Source organism: Rousettus aegyptiacus, unplaced genomic scaffold, assembly GCF_014176215.1.
Source record: "Rousettus aegyptiacus isolate mRouAeg1 unplaced genomic scaffold, mRouAeg1.p scaffold_m13_p_3, whole genome shotgun sequence".
Classification (NCBI taxonomy): domain Eukaryota; kingdom Metazoa; phylum Chordata; class Mammalia; order Chiroptera; family Pteropodidae; genus Rousettus; species Rousettus aegyptiacus.
Window position 1 is genome coordinate 162755016 of NW_023416306.1, and position 24409 is coordinate 162779424.

General features: G+C 39.3%; 1 protein-coding gene across 3 annotated transcripts in view; it reads right to left on the reverse strand.

Moving 5' to 3' along the window:
* The window catches only part of PTPN21 (protein tyrosine phosphatase non-receptor type 21), a 63417-nt gene that overhangs the window by 18589 nt on the left and 20419 nt on the right, over positions 1–24409 (reverse strand). For all 3 annotated transcript variants that reach the window (XM_016123813.2, XM_016123816.2, XM_016123815.2), the window contains exons 3-10: positions 18647–18816; positions 13329–13426; positions 12066–12133; positions 11193–11263; positions 9081–9168; positions 8346–8434; positions 7063–7150; positions 6273–6352 (exon numbers count right to left, since the gene is read on the reverse strand). In XM_016123813.2, coding sequence (XP_015979299.2) covers positions 6273–6352; positions 7063–7150; positions 8346–8434; positions 9081–9168; positions 11193–11263; positions 12066–12133; positions 13329–13426; positions 18647–18816 — 752 coding nt within the window. The remainder of the gene's footprint in view (positions 1–6272; positions 6353–7062; positions 7151–8345; positions 8435–9080; positions 9169–11192; positions 11264–12065; positions 12134–13328; positions 13427–18646; positions 18817–24409) is intronic.

The window sequence follows — 24409 nt, forward strand, 5'->3', positions numbered from 1 at the left end:
CTCTGGCCACATTCCAGGGTCTCAGGCTCCTCATGGAGCATGGGCGGGGGAGGGGGGGGCGGAATGGCAGCAGTAAATTCCCCTGGTCCAGCCAGGAAAAACCTCTGGAGTGACCATAAGCAGAGGGGAAAAGGACGAGGTGAGATGAGATCGCCCACAAACGCATCCCAGGGGAAGCAAGATTCAGCACAAGCGCGTCTCTCTCGGGGGCCTGGGTCAGCGCTGACCACCTCCACTAGGTCCTGAGGGGTGGCCATCACCCGCCAGCCCCAAAGCCCGCAGCAATATGAACCGCCTTTAATTAAAAGCCTGCTAACCATAGCCTGCAAACATGACAAAGAAATAAATTTTAACTTTGGTAACTTAAGAATCTATAAGTTAGGGAAAGCAGTGGGCCTGTGGCAAACCCATTAATTTACTTTTCTTTCAAGAAACTTCTGATTGGTTTTAAATGTATTTTTTAAAAGGAAATGAGGATATTCAGGAATGCTACTGACATTTATCAGATGAAAGGGGATTTTAAACTATTCACAACAAATTCTCCCTTTGAATAAAATCAAGTCAAAAAGGAACAAGAAACAGAAAAGTCCATTTGTAATTTTATCGTTTTTAAACAGAGGCAGGCATTTTTTTGTTCTTGTGTGTGGTCGGTTTTATCACAAGTAAGATCTAGGAATCTAAACACAGAGGATTCTTGGCTTTGTTGATGACTTACATAATTTTGTCAAAGCATTTTTAAAAAACCTTTTACCACCTGTCCCTGGCTCATGAGCTTATGTGATACATACTTACTGATTACAAAAATATTTTATGACCTTTGGTTATAGCGTTCTAAGGACTAAATACTAGAAAATCCACAATCACAAAGTGGACACTAACTCCATTTAATCAGCAAATTTTCCATATCGAGCTTCATGTCTCATAAACTAACATTAGTCTTAGTATTCTGTCAACTGGTCTTATATTCCAACCCTGAATATTAGCCTATTTTTACAAGATTTTTGAGATTAAAAGAAAATTAATGCTTATTAAGAACAATGTCACATGACTACAATGCTTTTACTAGTTGACTTTTTTTTAATTAAATGCTTTCTTTAATGATCTCCATTCAATATCACTGGAATGTATTAAGGTTGTTGATGAATAGATGTCTCTTTTCCAAAGGATGCTCCATTTTACCAGTATTATGTTACTCAACAATAAAATGGATGTTTATGAGACTGCAAAAACACCTGTATCAACTGGTAAAATATTACACATATTGGTAAAGGAGTGAAATGAGTCTGGATAGTGTGTCTGTACTGGGGTTTTTTTTGTTTTGTTTTGTTTTGTTTTAAAGATTCCTAACTGCGCACTGATATTTTCTAAAATCACTGTCCAAGAATTTGAATACGCTGCATTTCATAGCCTGGAAATCTGTTGTCTTTGTTCATTCTTCATTGCCGGGGCCAGCTTTAGGCAAACTGGTCCTTTGAAGTTTATCTTTGTTTCAGAGATTCACTCAGTGGACTGAACTTTTAAAGTAGAGAGAAAGGATTGCTGATAAAATCCTCCGACATGTCCAGAGTCGCCCAGCCTGTAGCAGAAATAAACTTGTGTGTAACAGGCAAAATCCAAGGATGTAGAACTTAGGGCACAGACAGCCACTCCCACACACGCTATCTATTTCGCCCCCCTTGCCGGCAGCACCCAGGACGAAGGCTACACTGGCCACTGCGGAGGACGCTCCTGCTAAACACAAACACACGAGTACATCTTCCTCCTGCCAAACTGGTATCATCAGCCTCGTCATCAGTTCTAATACTCTAACCCCCTCTCTCTGCTTGCTGATATTCTTGTAAATGGAATTTACTATGCGGTCAGCTATCCTCCACTTAGTCCACAAGAGGAAATGTTGAGAGACTTGGTTGTGTTTTCTGGACTTTGGGGCAGTTACTATGCCAATGGGTACTGCTAAAAAATGAGACAGGTGAACTCTTTGAAAAAATCATGGGACTGTGTGAACTGGAGAAGACAAAATAAGAAAAGGCTGCAAGCTTGAGTAAAATAAATACTTTTTGAAACAGCGCCAAAGACCGTATGTGATTAGCTTGCGGAATCTGAACACCAACCCTGTGAGGGAGGCTGGTTACTACCCTGATTTTACAGATGAGGAAACTGATACCTAGATTAAGTAAATTACTCCTGGTCACATGGGCAGTAAGTAGCAGAACCGGCATTTCAACCAGGCAGGTCTGTCAACCTCCTGAGCACAGGCCCCTAACAACTGATTATCTGACCCCTCTCCCCAACCCCAACTGATCTGTAAGCTCCATGGAGGCAAGACACACCAGGGAACCGCTGAAATCCAACTTCCCCTCCAGAGAAAGTCTGCTGAAATTTCTGTCACTTGGCTGTGCAGGTTGGGAGATGCCATCCTTCCCTCTCTTCCCCTCCACAGAGAAGAGAAAAAGCCTCCTACACCAAGAACCCTCTCAAGACTCCTTTTGTCTCCCAGGCTTTTCCTCACATAAATTTGAGAGGCTAATTACAGCATGACCAGCTCTGGGGTTTGGGGTGGAGCCTAAAGGGCTGGAAGAAGTCGCTGACCTAAGACACTGACAGTCTCATTTAATTCCTCATCCAACCCTAAAAGAATATTAAGTAAGGTCCTATTATCCCCCGTTTTATAAATTAAAAAGCAAAAATAAATTATTGTTATCCAACATTTTTAAGGCCCAAGTAAAATGAGTTGATTCTGTTACCTAAAGTTCCTTGTTTAAAAGTGGAGGGAGGAGGCAAGTCTGATGATGGATCGCATCATTCTATAAATTCTAAAATGCAGTAATCTCGGTCAAGGTCAGATGAATCTCAGAAGGCCAACTCAAACACCAGTATTATATGTCAGACTGAGGGCTGGGGAAGGGGACATTCAAGGAGCCCCAGCCGGAACCAGACGCCTACTTCCAGGCCTGCTGCAATTTCATTACATGCTCATCGCACTTGAGTTTACTCATTTGGACCATGAGGCAAATCTACCAACACTTCAGAATCATTAAAATATTAAATATGACTGAACAGTATAGGTTAGGAGCCTTAAAAGACCATATCATTTACCACAAACAGACAATAATTTCTTTTCCCTCCAATTTTACAACTATCGGGTGGTTTTACCCAAACAAACAAACAAAAAAAATTAAAAAAGGTAATACCACCAACCAATAAGGAAGCCTAACAGAAAGGGATTATATTTTATGATTTATTCAAATTGATTGATTCTCCATTGTTTTCCAGAAAAACAATGAACTAAGGTAACCGTGGCTCAATATTATGAATACTCTTAAAACTTATGAAAGGCTTTATACTTATGAAAAGGCTAAGGTACAAGAGACCACATATCTACTGCTTGAATCTCAGAACACACTTGTGTGCAAAAATAATGTCACACATGTTTGGGGGTAACCAGGCCAGTCCAGAGGAGCCTGGAAAACAACTATCCTAGACTAGTGGCACCACCGAACCTGGCCACCAGGGGGAGCACTTTCACACGCAGATGCATCCAGAACTCCAAGCCATTGAGCAGAGGCTCCCCGCGCCCGCCAGAAAGCAGGGTTCCTCCTCCCTACCAAACCCCATCACCAGGCCAGCAGTAGGACTCAGATAAAAACATGACTGGAAGGGACGCTAAGCCAGACACCAGGGCACAACGATGAGTGAGAGAGCCCGCCAGTGTGGAGCTCCATCGGATGAGACAGACGAGTCACGCCCACATCAAGACAGCAGACAGGAACACTCTAGCAGTTTAGCGCAGGGGCTAAGAGCACAGGCTCTAGCCTCACTGCTCCCAATTGCTAGTCTTATGGCAGGGGTTTGACACATCACTTCTTTAAGTCTCCAAACCTTCATCTATACAAGGGCAACAATCATTGTATCAAACGGGGTTACTGTGAAGATTGAAGGAGTAAAAGCTCTCAGCATAATGCTTGACACACAGAAGGTGATTACTGAATTAGGATTGTTGTTAGGAAAGTGGAAGGAAAAAAAACAGGACTTTGAGAACAGTCCTGAGGACTAAGCAAACTAGAAGCACGGTGGACTCTAGGGCGGCTGCATTTAAACTGGATCTTGAAGAATGACTGAGTCTGCCAGAGAAGAGGATGAAGGACATTCCAGCCAAAGTGTGGGGATGCGAGAGCCATTAGCTATGAGACTGATGGGTTCTGGGAACCTGGATCAAGGGTCAGCTGGGCAGACGAGCCCAGAGGACCCAGGGAGTCTGCATTTAACCCTGTAGCTGAGGAAGGGTGTTAGGGAGGAAGAGGCTCGGGTTTGGTCCTGACCTCTAACTTTGAGAGCAGTGTTACATTTTTTACTCAGCCATACAGAAGACAACAGGCTGGAGCCAGGTAAGATGAGGCAGGTGAGGCCAGATGGAAGGCAACTGCAATGAGCCAGAGGACAACTTAGATAAAAGGGGATGGAGCAAAACCAGGTCTCAGGTAGGATGTCACTCCACTGGGAAGCCGTCCCTAACTCAGGGGTTCTGCGCTAGGTACCCTTCTCCTGAGGGCCCCTCCTGTACCACAGACACGCCAGGGCGGAGCTCCTCACACTTGTTTCTGTAGACTCATTCAACAAACTCATCACGGCAAACGTGGGCCAGGCCCTTGCTCAGCACTGGGACCGCAGGGCTTAAGACAGGGAGAATGCCTGACCGCCGCATGGCAGGGGGGCTTACCTGCAGGGAGGGGATGCAGACGATAAACAAGTCAACAAACAAACATATAAACTCGAGTGGTGCCGAGCGCTATGAAGAAGAATAGAACAGGGTAAGGAGATAGAGACAGGCAGCAGCCTCCTGAAGAGGACACCTCTGTGAGACACTGATGTGGTGCGGGAGCGAGGCACGGGAGGACCTGGGCGAGGAGCTTTTCAGACAGAAGAAGGGGCAGGGACAGCATCCCCGACGGCGAAACACACGCACGGACCAGAAAGGGCACGAGTGTGGCTGGAACGGGGCGAGTGAAGCAAGGATGGAACCAGGCAAGGACCAGATGGCGCACGGCCTGGTACTTTCAAATAGAATGGGACGAATGCCAGTGCCAGGTTTTAAGAAGATGATAGGACTTGACTCATGTCAAACTAAGATCATTCTGGCTGCCTCGTGGAAAGTAAGCTACGGGCGGGGCAGGCACGGAAGGGCAAGGGTCAGGAGGCTACTGCAGTGTTCCAGAGGGCAGTCTATGGTGACTGGGTGAACATGGTCAGCTGCCACTTGTCGAAATAGGAAAGAGGGAGGACAGGAGGTCTGGGGGCAGGAAGAGAAAGAGCAAATCAGGAGTGTGGCTTTAGACGTATCGAATTAAGGCTGCCTCTCAGGTGCCCAAGTGGAGATGTCAAGCAGGCAGTGGGATGTGTGAGTCAAGTGCTCAGGGAGAAGATGCAGCCAGAAGAGCAGGTGCACGCTCAGCAGACACCACTTCGAAGCCTGAGGCAGGGCGAACGCCCTAGAGAGCGAGAACAGATAGGGAGGAGGTCTGATGATGACAGCAGCAAAGGGGACTGGGAAGCAGCAGCACAGAGAGAGAAAAAGCAGGAGGGGGTGAGGCCCCGACACCCAAGGAAGAGCAGGGTGCGGGAGGGAAGGGTGGTCAGAGGTTGGGTGCTGCTGGGCAGTCAGGTGGAAGAATCCTGACATGGCCACTGGATGAAGGTCACTGTCACTGTGAGACGCAGTGTCAGTGGTAGGGCAGCTTAGGAGAAACACGGTGGAAGGAAGGAGAGGAAGCAAGTACATACAACTCTTTCGAAGGAATTTGCTACAACGGAGAGCAGAGATATAGTGCTATGGCCAGAGGACAGGAGGAATAACGGAAGTGTTTTAAGACACATTACGGCACGTTTGCATGCAGCGGAGGCCAAGAAAAATGTACATTAGGAAGAAGGGGCGTAAATTCAAGTGGCTTGAAAAGCAATCATCTTTAATTACTCAAAATGCTGATGAAAAAATTAAAGGATATTCCTAAATAACATTCGAGAATTAGACTGATTCTAGTAAACAGCCAAAAGAGATCTTAAAGGCATATCTATAGTTATTAAAAGTTGGTTGAAAGCGTAATTAAAATTTTTTGAAAAATATTTTAATACACGAAAGCAAAAGGTTTATTATAAAAATGTCATGAAAATGATATCATTTTTCATAAAATTTACCATTCTCATGATATAATACAGCACGAGATGAAAATTCCTAAGCTCATTACGTTCTACAATTTCCACTAATAGGATATACTCACAGGCTGCACTGATTTAGTCTGTAAAATTTGTGCCGTGCAACGCAGAGTCTCCACACATATTTTGCTGTTTCCATGTCTTCCTAGCAAACAAAATATGCATAAAATAAATGAAGGCACATTTACAACTGGGTACAGAGTTTATGTGAGGATAAGACACAATTGGGTGACACAGTGTGTCAAGCCACTTTTAACACACTGTCACTCCTTCCTTTTCAAATAATGTGCCTATCATAGGAATGTTATAATTATGATTTTAATTATTAGAACAAAAATAAACTAACCTGATTCTTATATTAAACAATTTTGAAATGACTTAGAAATTTAAAAATTATGAGAATATCAGCTTTTAGTTAGACAAACAGATACTCAAAGACATTTTTAAACCAAACGTTTGAATCGGTGACTCAATATTGCCTTTGTCAAGAGAGCAAAGGCAAATAACTATGAAATAATATTTCTACACAGCCATTCACTTATCAAGGGGAATTAAAGTATTAGTGCTTATTTTCTCTCTTACTTAGTCCCTTAAATTTTATTTAAAGATTATCATGACCAGAGAGTTATTTATTTAAGGACTCGTTCATTCGACAATAATATTTACTGAGCAACGACTTTTGCCAAGTGCTATCATGCAAAATGCTATAAAATTTTACAATTTATAAAACCGTGAAACACTATAATTTTAATGCCACCCACCCCTCCGCCTCCTGCCCCAAACATGCATGCACACATAACTACTAACTTAACTTTCAGGAAAAACATTCTGTGAGGATTCCTAACGTTTACTCACAGTCTGAAACTGGATGGTCTCCTCTTTATTTGCCAGCTCCAGTGCAAAAAAGGACTTATTGTGGGACATGTTAGCAATGTCGTGCCACCTAAAGGACAACAAACAGAAACGGCAAAGTGTGTGCTCACGTTCACACCGGCAGATACGAGTTTTCCTTCTTGAGCCTGATGCCTATGTTAATATTTGTTAATTATTTCAGAAAGAAAATAGTCGTTTTAATCAGCTAGCGTGCACCTTCTAATCGATGACAATGCCGAGTTGCAAAAAGTAAATGCACAATGTTTACTAAATGAGGACAAAGAGTGTTTCAGAATGTAAAATCTATTTGTCCCCATTTGGCAGATTAGCTTGAGCAAAATTCCCTATTTTAGCTGGATGCCAAAGCCTCCTTCCTTCATTCAACAAACATCCGTTTCCACCACGCCAGAAATTGCGCTAGGTTCTAGAAATGCTTGGCCCAGCGGGCTTCCCACTATCCTCTCGGAACTGCTGAGATGGATTTTGACAAAACTGACATAACTTTTTACTACTTTATAAAAACAACATAAAATTTTAATTTCTCATCAAGATGATGAAATCAAAATAGGTAGAATCTCGGTAAGCCTGAAAATATTTCTAGTAAATGACACTTTAGATTTTCTAGATTATGAATTTTAAGGTATGAAAAGGGACTGAACAACATGGTTCAACTTACCATCTTTAAGATACTGGAACAAAGAATACTGAAAAGGAAATTTATATCACCTGCAATATCACTCACTGTTCAGCCACTATGAGCACATTGCTATATAGCCTTCCTACCTGTCTTATATAGACATTCTAAGATTTCCACAAATGAATGCTATTATTTTCTTATAATCAGGAGAAAAAAAAAATCAACATTACAAAACGTAACTGCAATTTACTTAGATGTTCATATTTTAGGAATTTTGGTACATTACCTAGAGTCAGAGAAAGCCCTAAATTTTCCACAAGAAATAGCCCTAGAAACCAAAGCTGAAATGGAAAATTCACAACCAAACAAAGAATGGCCTCCATATGGTAAGAAAGGGGGCACATATTTTTAAGCATTTCTTAAGTTGACCATCATTATAAAGCACTATTTTCTGCACATCTGGTTTTGAAGACAGTGACTTACAAAAGAACCGCAACGGTCGGCGGTATTTTATTCTAGGAAGGGCATAGTTCCATTTCCTGTTGAGACCTTGGGAGAGACTTAGGAGCAATATAACTGATACAGAGACTAAAAAATATCACCACACAGAAAGATGTAAGAAAAATACCGAAATAACACAGGAGGCCTTCCATTCTTGTGTTTCACGAAGATACCTTCAAGACATGCTCCAATGGATATGTCACTGCCTTGGCTATCCTACAAGGAGCAAGCAGAGAAAAAAAAACAAAACAAAAAACACTCAGGCAGCAGAAGTATGAAAAACACAACAACTACGCCTCATGCCCTACACTTGTCTCCCAGATAAAAAATGTTCAGAGGACCTAGAGTAGAGTAACTATTCTGAAGGAAAAAAGTCTGAAAGTTATAAATGTTATCATCTTGAAAATATGTATGCAGGAAGACACAGACCCCTTAAGGCACCAGGGACCAGTGCTCCTATGAGAATCTAACGCCTGATGATGTGAGGTGGAGCTGAGGCGGTGATGCTGGCGCTAGGGAGCGGCTGCAATTACAGATGAAGCTTCGCTCGCTGGTCAGCCGCTCACCTCCTGCTGTGCGGCCCAGTTCTTAACAGGCTATGGACTGGTACCAGTCCACGGCCCGGGGATTGGGGACCCCTGCCTTAAGGAAAGCTCTTTCAGGAGCATTCAAAGAATAAACCGCAAAACAGGAACGTGTTTTACTACAAAATTTTGGCCACAAGGACCCCAGCTTTTAAATCTCTGGACTTTTATACATGTTCGGCCTTGGCACAGCGGGCATCCCTGGGCCTCCCACCATCCTCTCGGAGCTGCTGAGATGGACTGTGGAGAGCCCCAGCCTTGGCATCCTGCTTACTTACCTTCGCAGGGTAGCTCTCTTCTCCGTAGCCATCCATTCGCTCTACCTCCTGCATGTACAGCATCTCGGCATCAGGAGCTGTGAGCCCTCTGCAACCCAAAAGATGTTAGTAAGATTGCTCACAAAACCAAAAAGGAAGGGGAAAAAAGCTTTCCTGAAACACTGCATATGAATTTGGCACAAAACATTATAAACAATTCAAGCTTCTAAGCATCTGTATTGATAATATCAATCCACCAATATTTACTGAAAACTGACCACATGCAAAAAAGCACTGTGCTGCAGACTGAGGGTTAGTTATAAAAGGCCCTATCCTTGTGCTTTGGGCAGGCAAGAGGAATACGGGGAAAAAGACAACCCTCTAAAACGGCTTCAGGAAAAGCTAGGATTCTTTCTAAACCACTCAGGAACTGCTTATTATCCAAAGTATCAGGCAATACCAAGCATCATGTGCTAAATGGCAAATGAGAGAAGTGCAGGAAATAAGAGTTAGGAGGATGGAAATTCTATTTAGCTCCAGTGACAGAATTACAAGGATGGGTAGGAAGGTGGTGGGGGTAAAGAAGGTGCCCGACTGTGTGGCAACTTGCCTCTCCAGCCTCACCTTCTGCTGTGCCTCAAACCCACAAGGCACCCCGCACTGTGGCCATCCCAAACTCTGTGATTCTCTGAGTACACCGTTTCCCCCCATGCCTCTAGGCCTGTGCGTGCACAACTCCCTCTTCCTGGTACACCCATCACTCACCTGTGCACCTGGTCAATCCCTAACATCCCTTAAGACTTGGCCTGTGCATCGCTCCTTCTTGTCACCTTCTGTGAATCCCATGAGTCTAAGTCAGATGCCCCTGGTTTGTGCACACCGGCCGCATCCTGTGCACATCATTCCCACTGCTCCCATATTCTATTATTCATATTGTAGTTACTGCCACAACGAGATGTCCTGCCTACCCCTCAGACTGCCAGGCAGGAAACACATTCTCTGATGGCAGGGGATCTTTCTGTTTATCTCTGTGCCACAGCGTCCAGCACCCTGCCTCATGGAGAATAACAGTAATAAACCATCTTTTAAGGAGATGCACAAATGAATGAATGAAAGTAACAAAAGACAAGGCAATGCATGCCTGAGGAACTAATTGTGCTGGGGGGAAATGGTTCATTTGGGACGACAGAAGGTAAAGCTGGATAGGCATGATTTAACCAATTTATAGGAGGCCTTTAACCCAGAGGTAATGAACTCAGGCTAGTAAAGAACAAGAAAAGATTCATGAGCATTTGAGAAGGAGATGAGGGAGATAAGAGGAAAGTGATATTTTATGAAGATTAATCCTGTGTGAGGGATTGCATGGGTTTGAATGGGGAGAGACTAAAGGCAAAAGGTTATTTTTAATGGGAGAGGATGAACAATAGGTTATAATTAGACAGACCTGGGTTCAAATCCCACCTCTACCACATGTAACTTTGGACAAGTTATTTAGTCTTTTTGAGCTTGGCTTCCTCAATCTGTAAGGAGATAATAACATTTACCTTAAAGAGTAGTTATAATAATTTAATGATATACAAAGTGCTTGGAACTATGCGGTATTTGGTTTAGAATAAGAACTAGCATTCTCTAGGAGAAAATTTTTCTCACAGGCAAGAAGTACAGACTCATTATTTACTCAGAAGGGTAGGTCAGGGCAATAAACACAAGAGCTTCCCCAGGACAAAGATTCAGCTTCCTAAGGTGTGTATGGGAAAGAGAAAATCCTTTACTTGCTGCATCATTAAAAAAAATCTCCCTAGTCTTCAACCTACCGACATGGGATTATGTTAGCACTAAAACCTTTAAAATATGAGGCAAAGAATGGGTACCCTTCAATGACTGGCTGCTTTCAACGTTCTCAGTTTCCTCATTGATAAAACATGGGTAATGGATGAGTCAACGTGGGTTAAGCGCCTAGACCAGCACTTGGCACACAGTTAGCGCTATGTAAAGAAATGCTGGCTACTCAGAGGAGCAGTAGGAGTCGCAGCAGCGGTAGTAACACTCCAGATTTAATTGTGTCAATGCGTATTTCAAATTCACGCAGACATTAGTTCCACACTGTTTCCATTTCTTATTTCTTAGTGTTACCTGTATTTCTGATGCAGTAAGGCCACTTTTTGAGTTGCTTCTTCCAACACTTTTTCATCTTGTAACCACCCCTGAAAAAAAAGTAGTACGGTAAATACGTAAACAAATCACCCAAATTTTTTAGGAAGAATCATTGCTACTGACTCTTGCCAACTCTTGTCACTATCAGACAAAACTAGGACTAGCGTTAACATGAGGTTGCTTTGCTTCAGTATGTAGTCATGAGTTTTCTAAGCAATTGAGTGGCTTCTGCTCAGGAGTCAAAACACTTGCTCTGCCTTCTCAACTCATCCCTGAGAAAGTTCATCTGAGTTACTTCAGCTGGGTCACGTCCGTCGGCTAGTTCAGAGCCCAGCACGATCGATCCCCTGGCTGGCTGTGGAGACACTCAGAAGAAAAGCACACCGATTCCCTTCGTTGTTCCAGTACAGTTTTCCCGTCAATTCCATCAGCAGTGACTTAAAAAAGTGGAAGGCGGTGTCTTTTTGCCATCTACTTTTTCAATCGTTGACGAGAAGCCAAATTCACTTCAACAACTTTGTGAGCTTTCGAGCCTTCCGTTAAAAGCAAAACCTGTGCTTGGTTCCCCAGAAACCGGAAATGAATCCCTCTCTTTAGATTCACATCCAAACACAAAACAAATTTCTCTGGCTGCAGCCCAGTGCCTACAGCCCCTTCAGCTTCTGTGGGGTTACAAGGACCAAGAAGAGTACAAGAGAAAAAGCATTTACTCTCGAGTTGTTTATATAAGAGGGAATTGATGTTTTAATACTATTCCTGTGTAGAAAGTCTACCATATGCTTCATTTTGGGGAATATTAAGGGTATGGAAATAAACTGTTAGAGAAAGGTCCAATGTCAAAAGAAGTCTTACCACAGGAAACAAGGCAAATTTCTGAAGAAAGTCCTGGGATTCATACTGATCAAAGTCACCAAAATCAGCTATACAAAATGACAAATGTTCACATGTTAATTATGTTGTACTTGTGTAGCAAAACATGCACAATTATAGTCAGTTTGCAGTATATGGATGGCAAGCTTATGATTCAGAAGTCAAATTTGCCTTACAGCCATAAAGTATATATTTAAAAAATATCTTTTTAAAAATATTAGGTAGATTCATGTGTCTTGACTTGGAAAAATGCCTATTAATAATGTGAAAAAACAAGTTACAAAATTATAACTAATACGATCTCATTTTTATAAGTAAAAAAAGCCAAAACTACTCAGGAATCATGTATGTTTACTTATGCGTAAAAAAATTTCAGGAAGAAACCAAGCTACTCATAGTGATGATTACCTCTAGGGAATGGAATTAGATCATTTAAATGTTACAGCAAGATGTATTTGTTTAGAAAATTTTAGTTGTTAAAAAAAATTGATAGTTCAGCAAAAAGCTTATGAAAAACTAACTCTTAAAGCCAAAGATGACACTTAAGATTCAAAGTACCTTGAAAATGAATGTGGCTCCATGTGTATCAGACATTTGTTTGTCTAGAAATGATAAATGTCTCCACGCCTGCTAATATCTAAAGGAATTTTATTAATGATTCTTCTGATTAAATTTCAATTCCCACGATTAAATGCCAGTTATCATTTGAATTAACGTCCCTCAGACATCTTCTCAAAGTATATAGATTAGACATGTGAAAAATGACAGAATTAAACAATTCAAAAATACTTGTGAAATGCAAAACTTTATCTTTAATCCAGGATAATTGTTTAAGAAACCAAACAAATGACATAAGCCTAAAGTACGAGTGATCATAACTTCATCAAACCTCATCGGTTGACTGATCTTTCTTCTAAAATATTAGCTGGCAACAGATCAATTGCCTGAACTGGAGGAATAAAAAGTATATTAAGTTCTTTGTGTGTGTGTGTGTGTATCTTCTTCTCTATTTTTGGTCTGTTTCTCTGTTGACATATGTTAAGAGACATATCCTTAACCTTCTAGAAGTCTCATATCATTGAAGTAATCCAAATTCATTTTTCCCATAAGGAAGCCCTTAGATAACAATATTTCACTAATATATAAACACTACTATAGAAAGTCACTTTAAGAATCCTTGGCTGTTTTGGTTATAATACATTTTAATCTGCTAGATCTATTACATTATTAATTGTCATTATTTACCTTGAACGGCCAAACCTGCTAGCTGAATTGCTTGTTCTAACGTACAAGGAATGTTCCCTTCCAAGATATCTTTCTTCAGCTGCAGATAATACTGATACCTATAAAAAATAAAAATAAAAAAGTCAATATCAATATTATCTCCAATTGAGATAATGCATTTTACCATAATTTAGTCAAGGAGCATAAACCAGCCAAATAAAACCTTTACCCAAGATGGTTTCAAAGAACATTAAGAATGTCTTTGACTGTGTTTATATCTACACACACACACACACACACACACACACACACAGACTAATCAATTTATTGAGTTGCTTCTCGTTAACTGTAGTTATTTCAAAGCTACAAACATGTAGAAGACAACTGGTCAACTGTCTTATGCCCTGTGAGGCAGTCCCTATTGTTCTTGTTAGTTGGAAAAATAGAGAACCAATGGCCAATCTTTACTTTAAAAACTCTGACTAGTAACTTGGTAACATAAGACTTTGCTTACTCTGCTGGAAGTTCCCTAGTTCTGGAAATTAAAGCCAGAGGCTTATATTAAAGTATTTTTGAATGAAGTCCCAAGAAGAATAGCTTCTAAGTTGCTTCCTTAATATTCTCGTAATGTGGGTTGACTTCATTTTACACTTTCAATATACCAGGCTCTCATTAAGGCACAAGCTTTAGGCAAGCAGGTTAAATTTCAGACCTCTAACTCAGCATTTTGCATGAATCTGGGCAAGTCATAATCTGTGAGTTTAAACTATCACTAGTAAAATGAGGGTTCTATCATCTCTTCACAAGGCTAAGCACATTCGAGGAATATATTTAAAGTTTTAGCACAATGCCAGAACATGGCTGGCACTCAATAAACCGTAGCTATTAACATTATTATCAGCAATCATCTACTTGAAGCCAGCACCAGCATTTCCTCTGTTATCACTTCTCCATTTTGGTATAAAGCTCTACAGTGAAGATTTATTCTGCCTTCCTTTTATTTATTCACTTAACAGATAATTACTAGTTCCTTCTATGCACCAAGCATTGTTCTAGATGCGGGGGATATGGTGTGAAATGAAGACCCACCAACTGTCTGTGGGCTAATATAGTCTAGAGAGCCATCTTGAATCCAGAATCACTTCTAGACCTTGTGTCTACAAAGCGCGACCCAGTTACAGTTCATATCTGAATTCCCCTGAGAGTCTACCCCTTTAATCATCTCCTATGTGCCCTTACATCACCCTCTTTTATTTTAGCTAGCTTTGAAGTCTCTATTCTTTGTTACCAAAGAACCTCACCAAAACACCATCCATTCGGATAAGTATTTAGAGCCAACTTATGCCTTTCCACCTGCTAGTAGCAGAACCCAACAATTTCTCTCGATCAGTAGACAGAATGCTGACTGCTCTGGGATTTTGTCAAAGAGGAAAACGAAACTTTCTACTAGGCAGCTTATTTCAAAAGCTTCGTTGAAGAAGATTATATTTTCAAAAGCCCAGGAAGTTACCAGGAAAATACGCTTGCAAATAATGAATGATGGGACTCATAATATTCCTTCTTTTGCCTTGACTGCCCTGAAGCTCAAAGCTAAAATGCAGCCACAGCCACAGTCATTAACGTTCTTCTTGTTATCCTCTTATCCACGTTCTTCACCATTTGATGATGACAGCCACCTATTACTCATGAACTGATGACCAAGCTATATGCTCAAATCCACAGAGGTGCCTGAGCAGGAGTTCGAATCCAGGTCTGACTGACCCCAAAGCTCACGTTCTTACATGCCTCAAATCTCTATTTATGGATTTTTCTCATATTTTCATCGTATTTTGAAAGTATTTTTATACTAGAGTCCACAGTAAATGGTTAAGAGCAAGGACTCAGGAGCCAGCCTGGCTAGTTTAAACCTCAGTTCTACTGCATACTAGCAGTGTGACCTTGGGCAAGGTAATTAGCCTTTCTGTGTCTTGGATTCCTCATCTAAAAAATGGAGGCAATAATAGTACTTACTTCATAAGATTTGTTGTGAGGATTAAATGAATTAATAAGTATAAAGTGCTTTGGATAGAGCCTCACATACAGAAACAAAAGCAGTTGCTTTTATTATTATCTTTCATTGTATTGTCCCTAAAATCCGTTAATGGAAGCAAGCAGGAGATATATTTTTTTAAGTATACATTGTAGGAAAAGACCAAGAAATTTTACTTCAAAGGTATTATCACATTGCATTAACAAACATTTTCTGCTAAAGTTTTAATGCTGATGGGATCAAGGATGGTTTACAAATATGTTATTTCAATATATATTATAAAAAGAACAAATAATTTTAAAAACTGCCATAATAAAATATAACATGCAAATCTGAATTCAAAACTGTAAATCAAGGAATAAAAGTAACTGCGCATCTTAATTCTAAAGCAAGCATTCCATAAACTTGCACGAAATCCAAATATGCTGATTAAAAATAATAAAAATTTTGTCTACATCTTTATCAACTTATTTAAAGCAGATAATACAGAGAATAAGTACAATGAACCCCATATCCTTATGATACAACCTCACCAATCATCAACTGCATGCCCGCCATGTTTCCTCTATTCTCTCCCCTCCCCCACCCTGAGTGTTTCACAGCAAATCCCAGCTGTACCATAGTACTTATTACAAACCTTAAACACATATGCATGCATGCACGCGCTCTCACACATACACACACTTTTATCATACCCAACAAAATGAATAATAATACTTTAATACTATCAATACGCAATCTGTTTACAATTTTTGCAATTGCCTCAAAAATGTATTTTTATAGTTTTTTTTAAAAAAACATCAGGATAAGATCCGAACAAGGTCAACAGATTCCATTTGATTGATATTTCTAAATTTCTCTTAATTTTAAAAAAGATATCTCCTCTTTATTTTCATGTTACTTACAGACAAAATGAAGTGATTCGTCATGTAGAATTATCTACATTCTAGAGTCACCTGATTGCACTCTCATGGGGTCATTTGACATATTCATATAGTGTCTAATTTTTCCTGTCAACTAACTTAGAATGAGACCAGTGCTACCCCACAGAATCAGCTGCAGTGGTAAAAATGGTGTCTGTCTGTGCTGTCCAATACAGAAGCCATTAGCCATACTGGCTATAGAGTGCTTAAAATGTGGCTAATGTGACTGAGGAACTGAGAAAGGCCCTCTAATGAAACATGATTTAGCTGAGGGTAGAACCACTTTTATCCTGCTGCCTGGAATATGAATGTGATAGCAAGACCTTCTCCAGGATTCTCTGACTATGAAGTGACCTAATGAATGGAAAGAACATGCCGAGTATGGCAGAATGATGAGAGAGAAAGAGCATGGGTCCTTGAAGACTTTGTGGAGCTATCATTTAAGCTTTGCACTGGCTGACCTCTGGGTTTTTTTTTTTTTATAGGAGAAATCAAAGATATTCAGGGTATTGTTGTTGTTATACACAGCCATCCTTAATCCTTACTGATAGGTCTTATCCATCAGGCTCTCCTACATCTAGTCAAAGTGCAATTCCCCTGGTGGACTCTACCAGGCCTATTGTCTTGGCCCTTCCTACAGCTAATGCCTTTGTTCGCCCTGCATGGACACGAATGCCTAGACTGCGGCATATGTACTCCTGACTCATCTGCCTATAGCCTTCCCACCTCTAATCTGCCTTCTGTGATGGGTGACCTGTGTAAAATGCAAATTTCATTATTCCATTCCATTAAAATTCAAAAATATCTTTCCTCACTATACTATGACTTTACAACTAGGACATTCCTACTTTTAAGATCTCCTCTCCCCTCTCTAGGGTGTATCTAAAATTCTCTGAAAACATCGGTTGCGTACACTATCCCCTCACTTTGCACGAGCTAGTCCCTCTAATTAGAAAAGTCCTTCTAAAGTCAATTGAAAAGTCAACTTCTTTACCTTCCCTGCTCATATTCCCCATCCCCCGCCATACCGTAATTGCTTATTTACACAGACTGTCAGTTCTACCAGACCACGTGCAACTCCTCCAAGGTAGGTCTCCCACAGCAACCAATATAGTTCTTACATCACACCGTATTCTCTCTTCAATGAATGTTTGAATAAATGAGTCGAAGTGATCGGTTGTTTTTTTTCCTCCTGGTTGCTACTTCTCTCATCAATATTTATATCTCGGGTCTATCTTACAGTCAGTGCATATTTATCTCTACTACCTGATTCTCGTTTCTTTGGTTTTCCATCTTCATCCAATAATTAACTAGCAAACTCAGTACTTAAAAAGAACATTCTACAAACGTAGGGCAGTACTAAACCAGGTTCTTACTATCTGCAGGGCACTGGGTTAGACATTGTGCAAAAGGTGAAAGTTCAGAAAACATGGGGTTAAAATCTAAGAAAATGATAAGATGTGTGCACAACTATAATGAAAAGCTATGACAACTATCATCTAATCACAAGTACAAGCAAATTCTTGGACTGTGTGGAGAAGGCAAAGCTCATTCCAGCCTAGGGGTCACCAAAGCTTCATGGAGGAGGCGCCCTTTGAACTAAAATTCATCAGATAGATAGGATTCCAGTATATAAATAGAAAAGAAAGATCTAGGTCCAGGAAACAAAGATAAAAAGGCATGGGGCATGATCAGGGCTCTAGAAGTAATGTTAAATAGGGTTAAAAAGATAAGATAGTGGTAAATATCAGAGAACTTTGACAAGCAGGCTCAAGAATCCACATTTTATTCCTTGTTTTTTGTTTTGTTTTGCTTGTCTTCAAGAAAAAAAAATCCCATTATCCTCCTCATATGATCTTGGCTTTCTGCTTTTGTCCCTTTCAAATGCACTTATTGGCAGGAATCTTCCGATCTTAAACACCTACCACCTCTCCTTCTCCCCACGACCTGTACCCCTTCCCACCTATCTCTGGAATATAACTACTGGAATCAGAGAACTGGAAGAATCCTGCTGCACAGTCCCTTGAAGAATGAACACAGATTCTGTGACTAACTTCTTCCTAATCTCTCTCAGTTCATTTTTTGAAAGATCAGAAACAAATCAACAGAAACGTTAAAGGTGACATCACTACAAGAAGAGTTCAGAGCCAGGGTAAAAACATTTTCCCCCTTAATCATCCTTTTGTGCCTAGGGAACCCATAACTCATGCAACACGCAATAAAACACTCTGACATAATACCACATACCAGAACCTCCATGTAATACTGTGGCTAAAAATGCAGGATGGAAGGGCAAAGTTTAATCTTATCCCCTGACTTCAACCTCAGTTTCACTTCTTAATCTCACTAGGTTATTTCCTAAAAACAAACCGCATGGCATTTCTCACCTGGTAATCTCCTGCTGTAGCTGTGAAACTGAAGGAACATAAAACACCACTCCGAAATAGATGGTGGGTTCCAGTGCATACTTGTCCAGCTGCTTCTTTAGAGGTTTTTCCAAATCTATCCACCGGCGCTGACTTTGCTTGTTGTAGTACCAGAGGCTGAAGTAGGTGATCTGGAAGGAAGGAAAACCACTGAGGGAGGCAGACACGTACAAAAGGGTTTCTACATTTCATTGCTCTAATCCATGACCTGAGACCGCAGTCTCCTATTGCTGCATTTCTCAGAAAGGGGCAATCGCAAAACCTGTAGGAAAAAAAGAGGCAAGACCTAGCTATATCTAGATAGTCATATTCAGGAAAAAGAGGCAAAAAGTCAATTACTCTTACAGACTAGTTCTTAAACTCTGTACACACGTGCGCGCGTGCACACACATACACCTTCACGGCTCAGACATAAGAAATAGTAGGTGCTATGAAATTTTACGTACAGTTTTTAATGAAAAACATATGCTGAAAAATGTTTAGTTTTTAAATTACCAAAATGCTAAATTTATTAAAATTAATATTTTATAATAAACATAACTGAGGTTCTACTTAGTAGAATTCTGATTAGTGTTAATTCAACCTTTCACTACTCTCGAATCTGACTTCTATAAATAAGTTAGTTCATGTAAATATCATAAATTCTAGTAATACTAATGCAGTTGTAAAACTACAATTCTTCTTTGTCCCAAAAAGTTCATTAGATACAAATTTAAAGCAACCAAAATGCAATGGAGGTAAATTCTCACACACTCACACACATGAGAAAAGCTATATTTAAAGCAGCAAAATAACCTAAATATATTACTCAGAGGTTTTTTTAAAATGCCAGACATTAGCATTTAGCTCTCCACGTGCTGTGTAATAAAACTGCTCAAGTAAATCAATACTAGCCCTGGGTTTGGTCAACCTGAAAGAGTATTAACACACTTTGGAGTTGAAATGACAGCCTCGGGACACTGCTAATATTGACCTCAAAATCAATTTACAGTCAAAGTAATTGGAAAAATCCCTGTTTTGTTCTAGACTCTAGAGCAAGACTATCAAACGTAACTTTCTATGATGATGAAAATGTCCTATATCTACACTCTCCAATATAGCAGCCACTAGCCACATGTGGCTATGAGCTCTCCGAATGTGGCTAGTGCAGCTGAGGAACTGAATTTTTAATGTTATTTAATTTTAATTGACTGAAAATAGATACAAGCATCTAGTCGCTACTGTACTGGATGTGGCTTTAGAGCAACGATAAAACAAGAAATAATAATACTCAGGCTCATTCTTTAGCCCGAATTTTTAATTTACAGGGGAAAAGAGTAATTACACAAACATTTCCTCAATCTTCATTTCATCTTACAATTTTTTAGAACTGTATCTATTAAGCAAATAACTTTGACAAAAGTGAGGACTGTGTCCATTTTCCCTTTATATCCAAATAGTTAGAATTCAGTAAATTTTGTTGAATGAAAGAATATTCTCTTGCTTCTTAGTTACCACCAAGCCATCACATATGAATGGAATATTTTGAACATTTACTATGTACCAGGTTCTGTTCCAAGAACTTCAGCAATTTCATAGATGAAATCATCACCACTACCTTATGAAATAGATATTGTGTGTGTCTGTTAAGCTCTAAAGCCAACCTTTCTCCAAGCATTGTCCCTGGACCACCTCTACCAGAATCATCTGAAGAGCTTCTTGAGCCCTACAGTCCAATTCTCGTGTCCACTAAAGGTTGAAAACCCCTGTACTACACCACATTGCCCCTGCAGTGTTATGCAGGAGATAGTTATGTGAACCTAACCTTGAAAAGCTGCATGGAAATCAAATTTTTGAAAATCCAAACACACTTCAATACAGTGGAAAGTCTGAGTCCTATTCTTAATTATTCTCTGAGGTTATGCTTATGTTTATAAATGAACTTCACGTTATCTGCAAGGACAGAATATGTATTGCAGTTATGGAAAATAGGTACTATTTCTTCTTTGATTCAAACCGCAACTTACAGAAAAGAAAAATCTGGTTTAATAGAAAGAGCACAGTGTCCAAAGTCCTGGGTTTAATTTCTAATGCTGCCACTTACTTGCTGGCTGTGAGGTGAAAAAGTCAATCAGCCCAAAACAGTTTTATCAAGTATAAAATAAGGCAACACCTCCCTTACAGCTCCATCAGGAGGGCTGAATGCAAAACTTTTAAGAGAGCATTTTGCCACTAGAAAACCACTACTACGTTTTTAAAAGAGTAGTCTTACCCACTCTCTTAAATACCAATAAAATCAATCACAGGCACCTCCAAAAGAAAAAGTATTCTAATTCCTTACCTTTATTTGGATTGATTACAACAAATATATTTTTATTAATTGTATTTATGATTTGTGTTCCATCTTAGAACTGGACCAAGTGTACCATGTTTGGTGTATAACACATACCAATGTTATGCACTTAGTTCTACAAATATTTATTTTTTGCCGTAAACACAGAAAGCTTGGTATCTTTTAAGATCTATAGCTGTTTTGGTCATAACAGTATGTCACTTTTAATCAAAATTAAAAGGTCTCAAAAATACTCTGTATACATAACTTTTCAAAAATTTAAATAAAATTATAAAACTATATGGTTATTATATAATTTGTGGTTGTACCTTTTGTGAACTGATCATGATACAATTATGAGAAAATACATGAATAATCTGCTAACATTCTAGAAAAGGCATATTCTAAAAGAAATAAACTCAAAGTGTGCTAAGTTTATTTATTTCAGCAATGCATTTATTAGTCATGCTACATATGGATATAAATCAGCTAGAAAGAGAAATACAGTTTTGAAATTGCATAATTAGCTTTCTACAAATTATATACTTATAAAGGAGTAGCAAGGACTTTAATTTTGCAAACAGCTGAAGAAATAGATTTAGCACATTATTTGTTGATTAGCTATTTTAGATGTAGGAACTCACAATTTTGGACATTTGAACATTAACTTGTTTTATACTTCAGTGAAGTTATTTTCTTTGGTACTTGCCCCTGTGTTCAAGTTCTATGTTAAGAAGTAGTCAGGCTAGCCAAAGTCAAGTTTCTATTTTGTTAAATACTGCCAAGGAGGTATTATAGTTCTAAAATTGCTGCTAGAAATGTTTACATACATGTAGGTACTAAAATCTCATTATAATCCTTGGACTTTAGGATGTGGTTCTATAGAGTAGCGGTTAGCACTTCTGCTTTACACGCAGAAGGTCTTGGGTCCACGCCCCAGTGGAGCCATGATCTGTGGTCTACGGCCATGTCGCCCCGAACAAGCCCGATATCTGATCTCAGAGGCTAAACAGGGTCGGGCCTGGTTAATACTTGGATGGGAGGCCACCTAGGAAGACCAGGTGTTGTAGGCATAAATATGAGCAACAAAAAAATAACTCTTGGATTTAGTGCTTTCTTGGAATTTCTATACATACAAAATCAAATAATAACATCAGATTCCATGATATTTTATAACTATTATATGGTTTGTTTCTAAGATGAGTAGGTAGAGTTTGAACAACAAAATGTTGTGATTAAATTCTCATTAAGCATAGAATTTTCTGTAGAAGTCCCATTTGGGGGGATTTGTCTTGAATAACAATCTTGAAAAGCCAGATCACTAATAACTTAAAACCCATCCAAAACCAAAACAAAACAAAAAGTGGGAGGCAGGGTGGGTCAAAGAAGATGAGAGAACACTTCCTACCTCATTCTACAGGCGAGCATTATCTTGACACCAAAGTCAGACAAAGGTACCACCCCAAATAAATACCCATTATAAATATAGTTGCAAAAATCCTCAAAAAAAATACTAACGAACTGAATCCAAACAGCATTTTAAAAGGATTATACACCATGATCAAGTGAGATTCATCCTAGGAATGCAAGAGTGGTTCAACATATAAAAATCAATCAATGTAATATATTATTAATGTGGAGGGAAAAAACAATCATCTCAATTGACACAGACAAAGCATTTGACAAAATCCAACACCCTTTTGTGATCAAAAATATTCAGAAAACTAGGAATACATAAGAACTCAACATCAAGAGCTTTTATGGAAAACCACAGCTAACATTAAGCCCAACAGTGAAAGACTGGGAGCTTCCCCCCGAGATTGAGAACAGGACAAGTACGCCTACGTTCGCCACTGCTATTCAACACCGAACTGGAAATTCTAGCTAGAGCAATTAGGTAAGAGAAGGAAGAACTAAAACTACCTCTATCTCTATCTCTATGCACAGACGGAAGATCATGATCATGAATATGTGTGTGTGTGTATATGCGTGTGTGTGCACATGTGTGTATATATATATTCCTCCCCACCAAAGAAAAACAAAAAACAAAAAACAGAGCTAATAAATTCAGCAAAATCACAGGGTACAAGATCAACATGCAAAGATCAGTATGAATTCCACATACCAGGAATGAAAAATGAAATTAAGAAAATTATTCCATTTATAACAGCATTCAAAAGAATAAACATCTAGGAATAAATTTAACCAAGGAAGTGAAAAGGCTTGTATACTGCACAACATAAAACACTGCTGTAAGAAATTAAATGAAAAGACATAGCATGTACATGGATTGGAACACTTAATATTGTTAAGCTAGCTAAATCACCTAAAGTGACCTACAGATTCAAATGCAATCCCTATAAAAATTCTGACAGCCTTTTCACAGAAATGAAAAAGCCAGTTCTCCAATTCATATGGAATGACAAGTGTTCCAAAATAGCCAACACAGTATTGAAAAAGAACAAAACAATATTGAAAAATGTGGAGGACTCACATTTTCTGATTTTAAAACTTACTACAAAGCTACTCTAATCAAAACAGCAAGGTACCGGTATAGAGAGAGACATACAGGCAAATGTTATAGAACTGAGTCCTGAAGTGAAGCCACACATCTTCGGTCAACTGATTTTAGACAAGGATGCCAAAACCATTGAGTGTAGGAAAAAAAGAACAGTCTTTTCAAAAAATGGTTCTAGAACTGCAGATCCACATGCACAAGAATGAAGTTAGGTAGGACCCCTACACTTTATACCAACTGGGTCAACCACCTAAACATAAGAACTATAAACTCTTTAAAAGAAAACAGAGAGGTAAATCTTCATGATCTTGAATTTGGAAATGGATTCAGCGATATGACGCCAAAAGCATGAGCAACAAAGAAAAAAAAATAGATAAATCTGACTTCATAAAAATTAAAAACTGCGTGCATGGAAGGATCAAATCAAAAAAGTAAAAAGCCAAACTACAGGATGGGAGAAAATATTTATGAATCATATATCTGATAAGGATTTACTTAGCATCTAAAATATACAAAGAACTCTTATATAACAGCAAAAAAGGCAAACAACTCAATTAAAAATAATGAGCAAAGGACTGGAATAGATATTCCTTCAAAGAACATAAACAATTAACCAACAGGCACATGAAAAGATGCTTCACTTCATTGGTCATCAGGGAAATGCAACTCAGAAACACAATGAGATGCCACTACACACCCATTAGGATGGCTAGAATTTAAAGCATAGCAAACAACAAGTGTTGTTGAGGATATGGAGAAATTGAAACCCTTATATATTGCTGATGGGAATGTAAAATGGTTCAGGTGCTATGGAAAACAGTTAGGTGGTACCTCAAAAGTTAAACACACAATCATCATATGACCCAGCAGTTCCACTCCTAGATATGTACCCCAA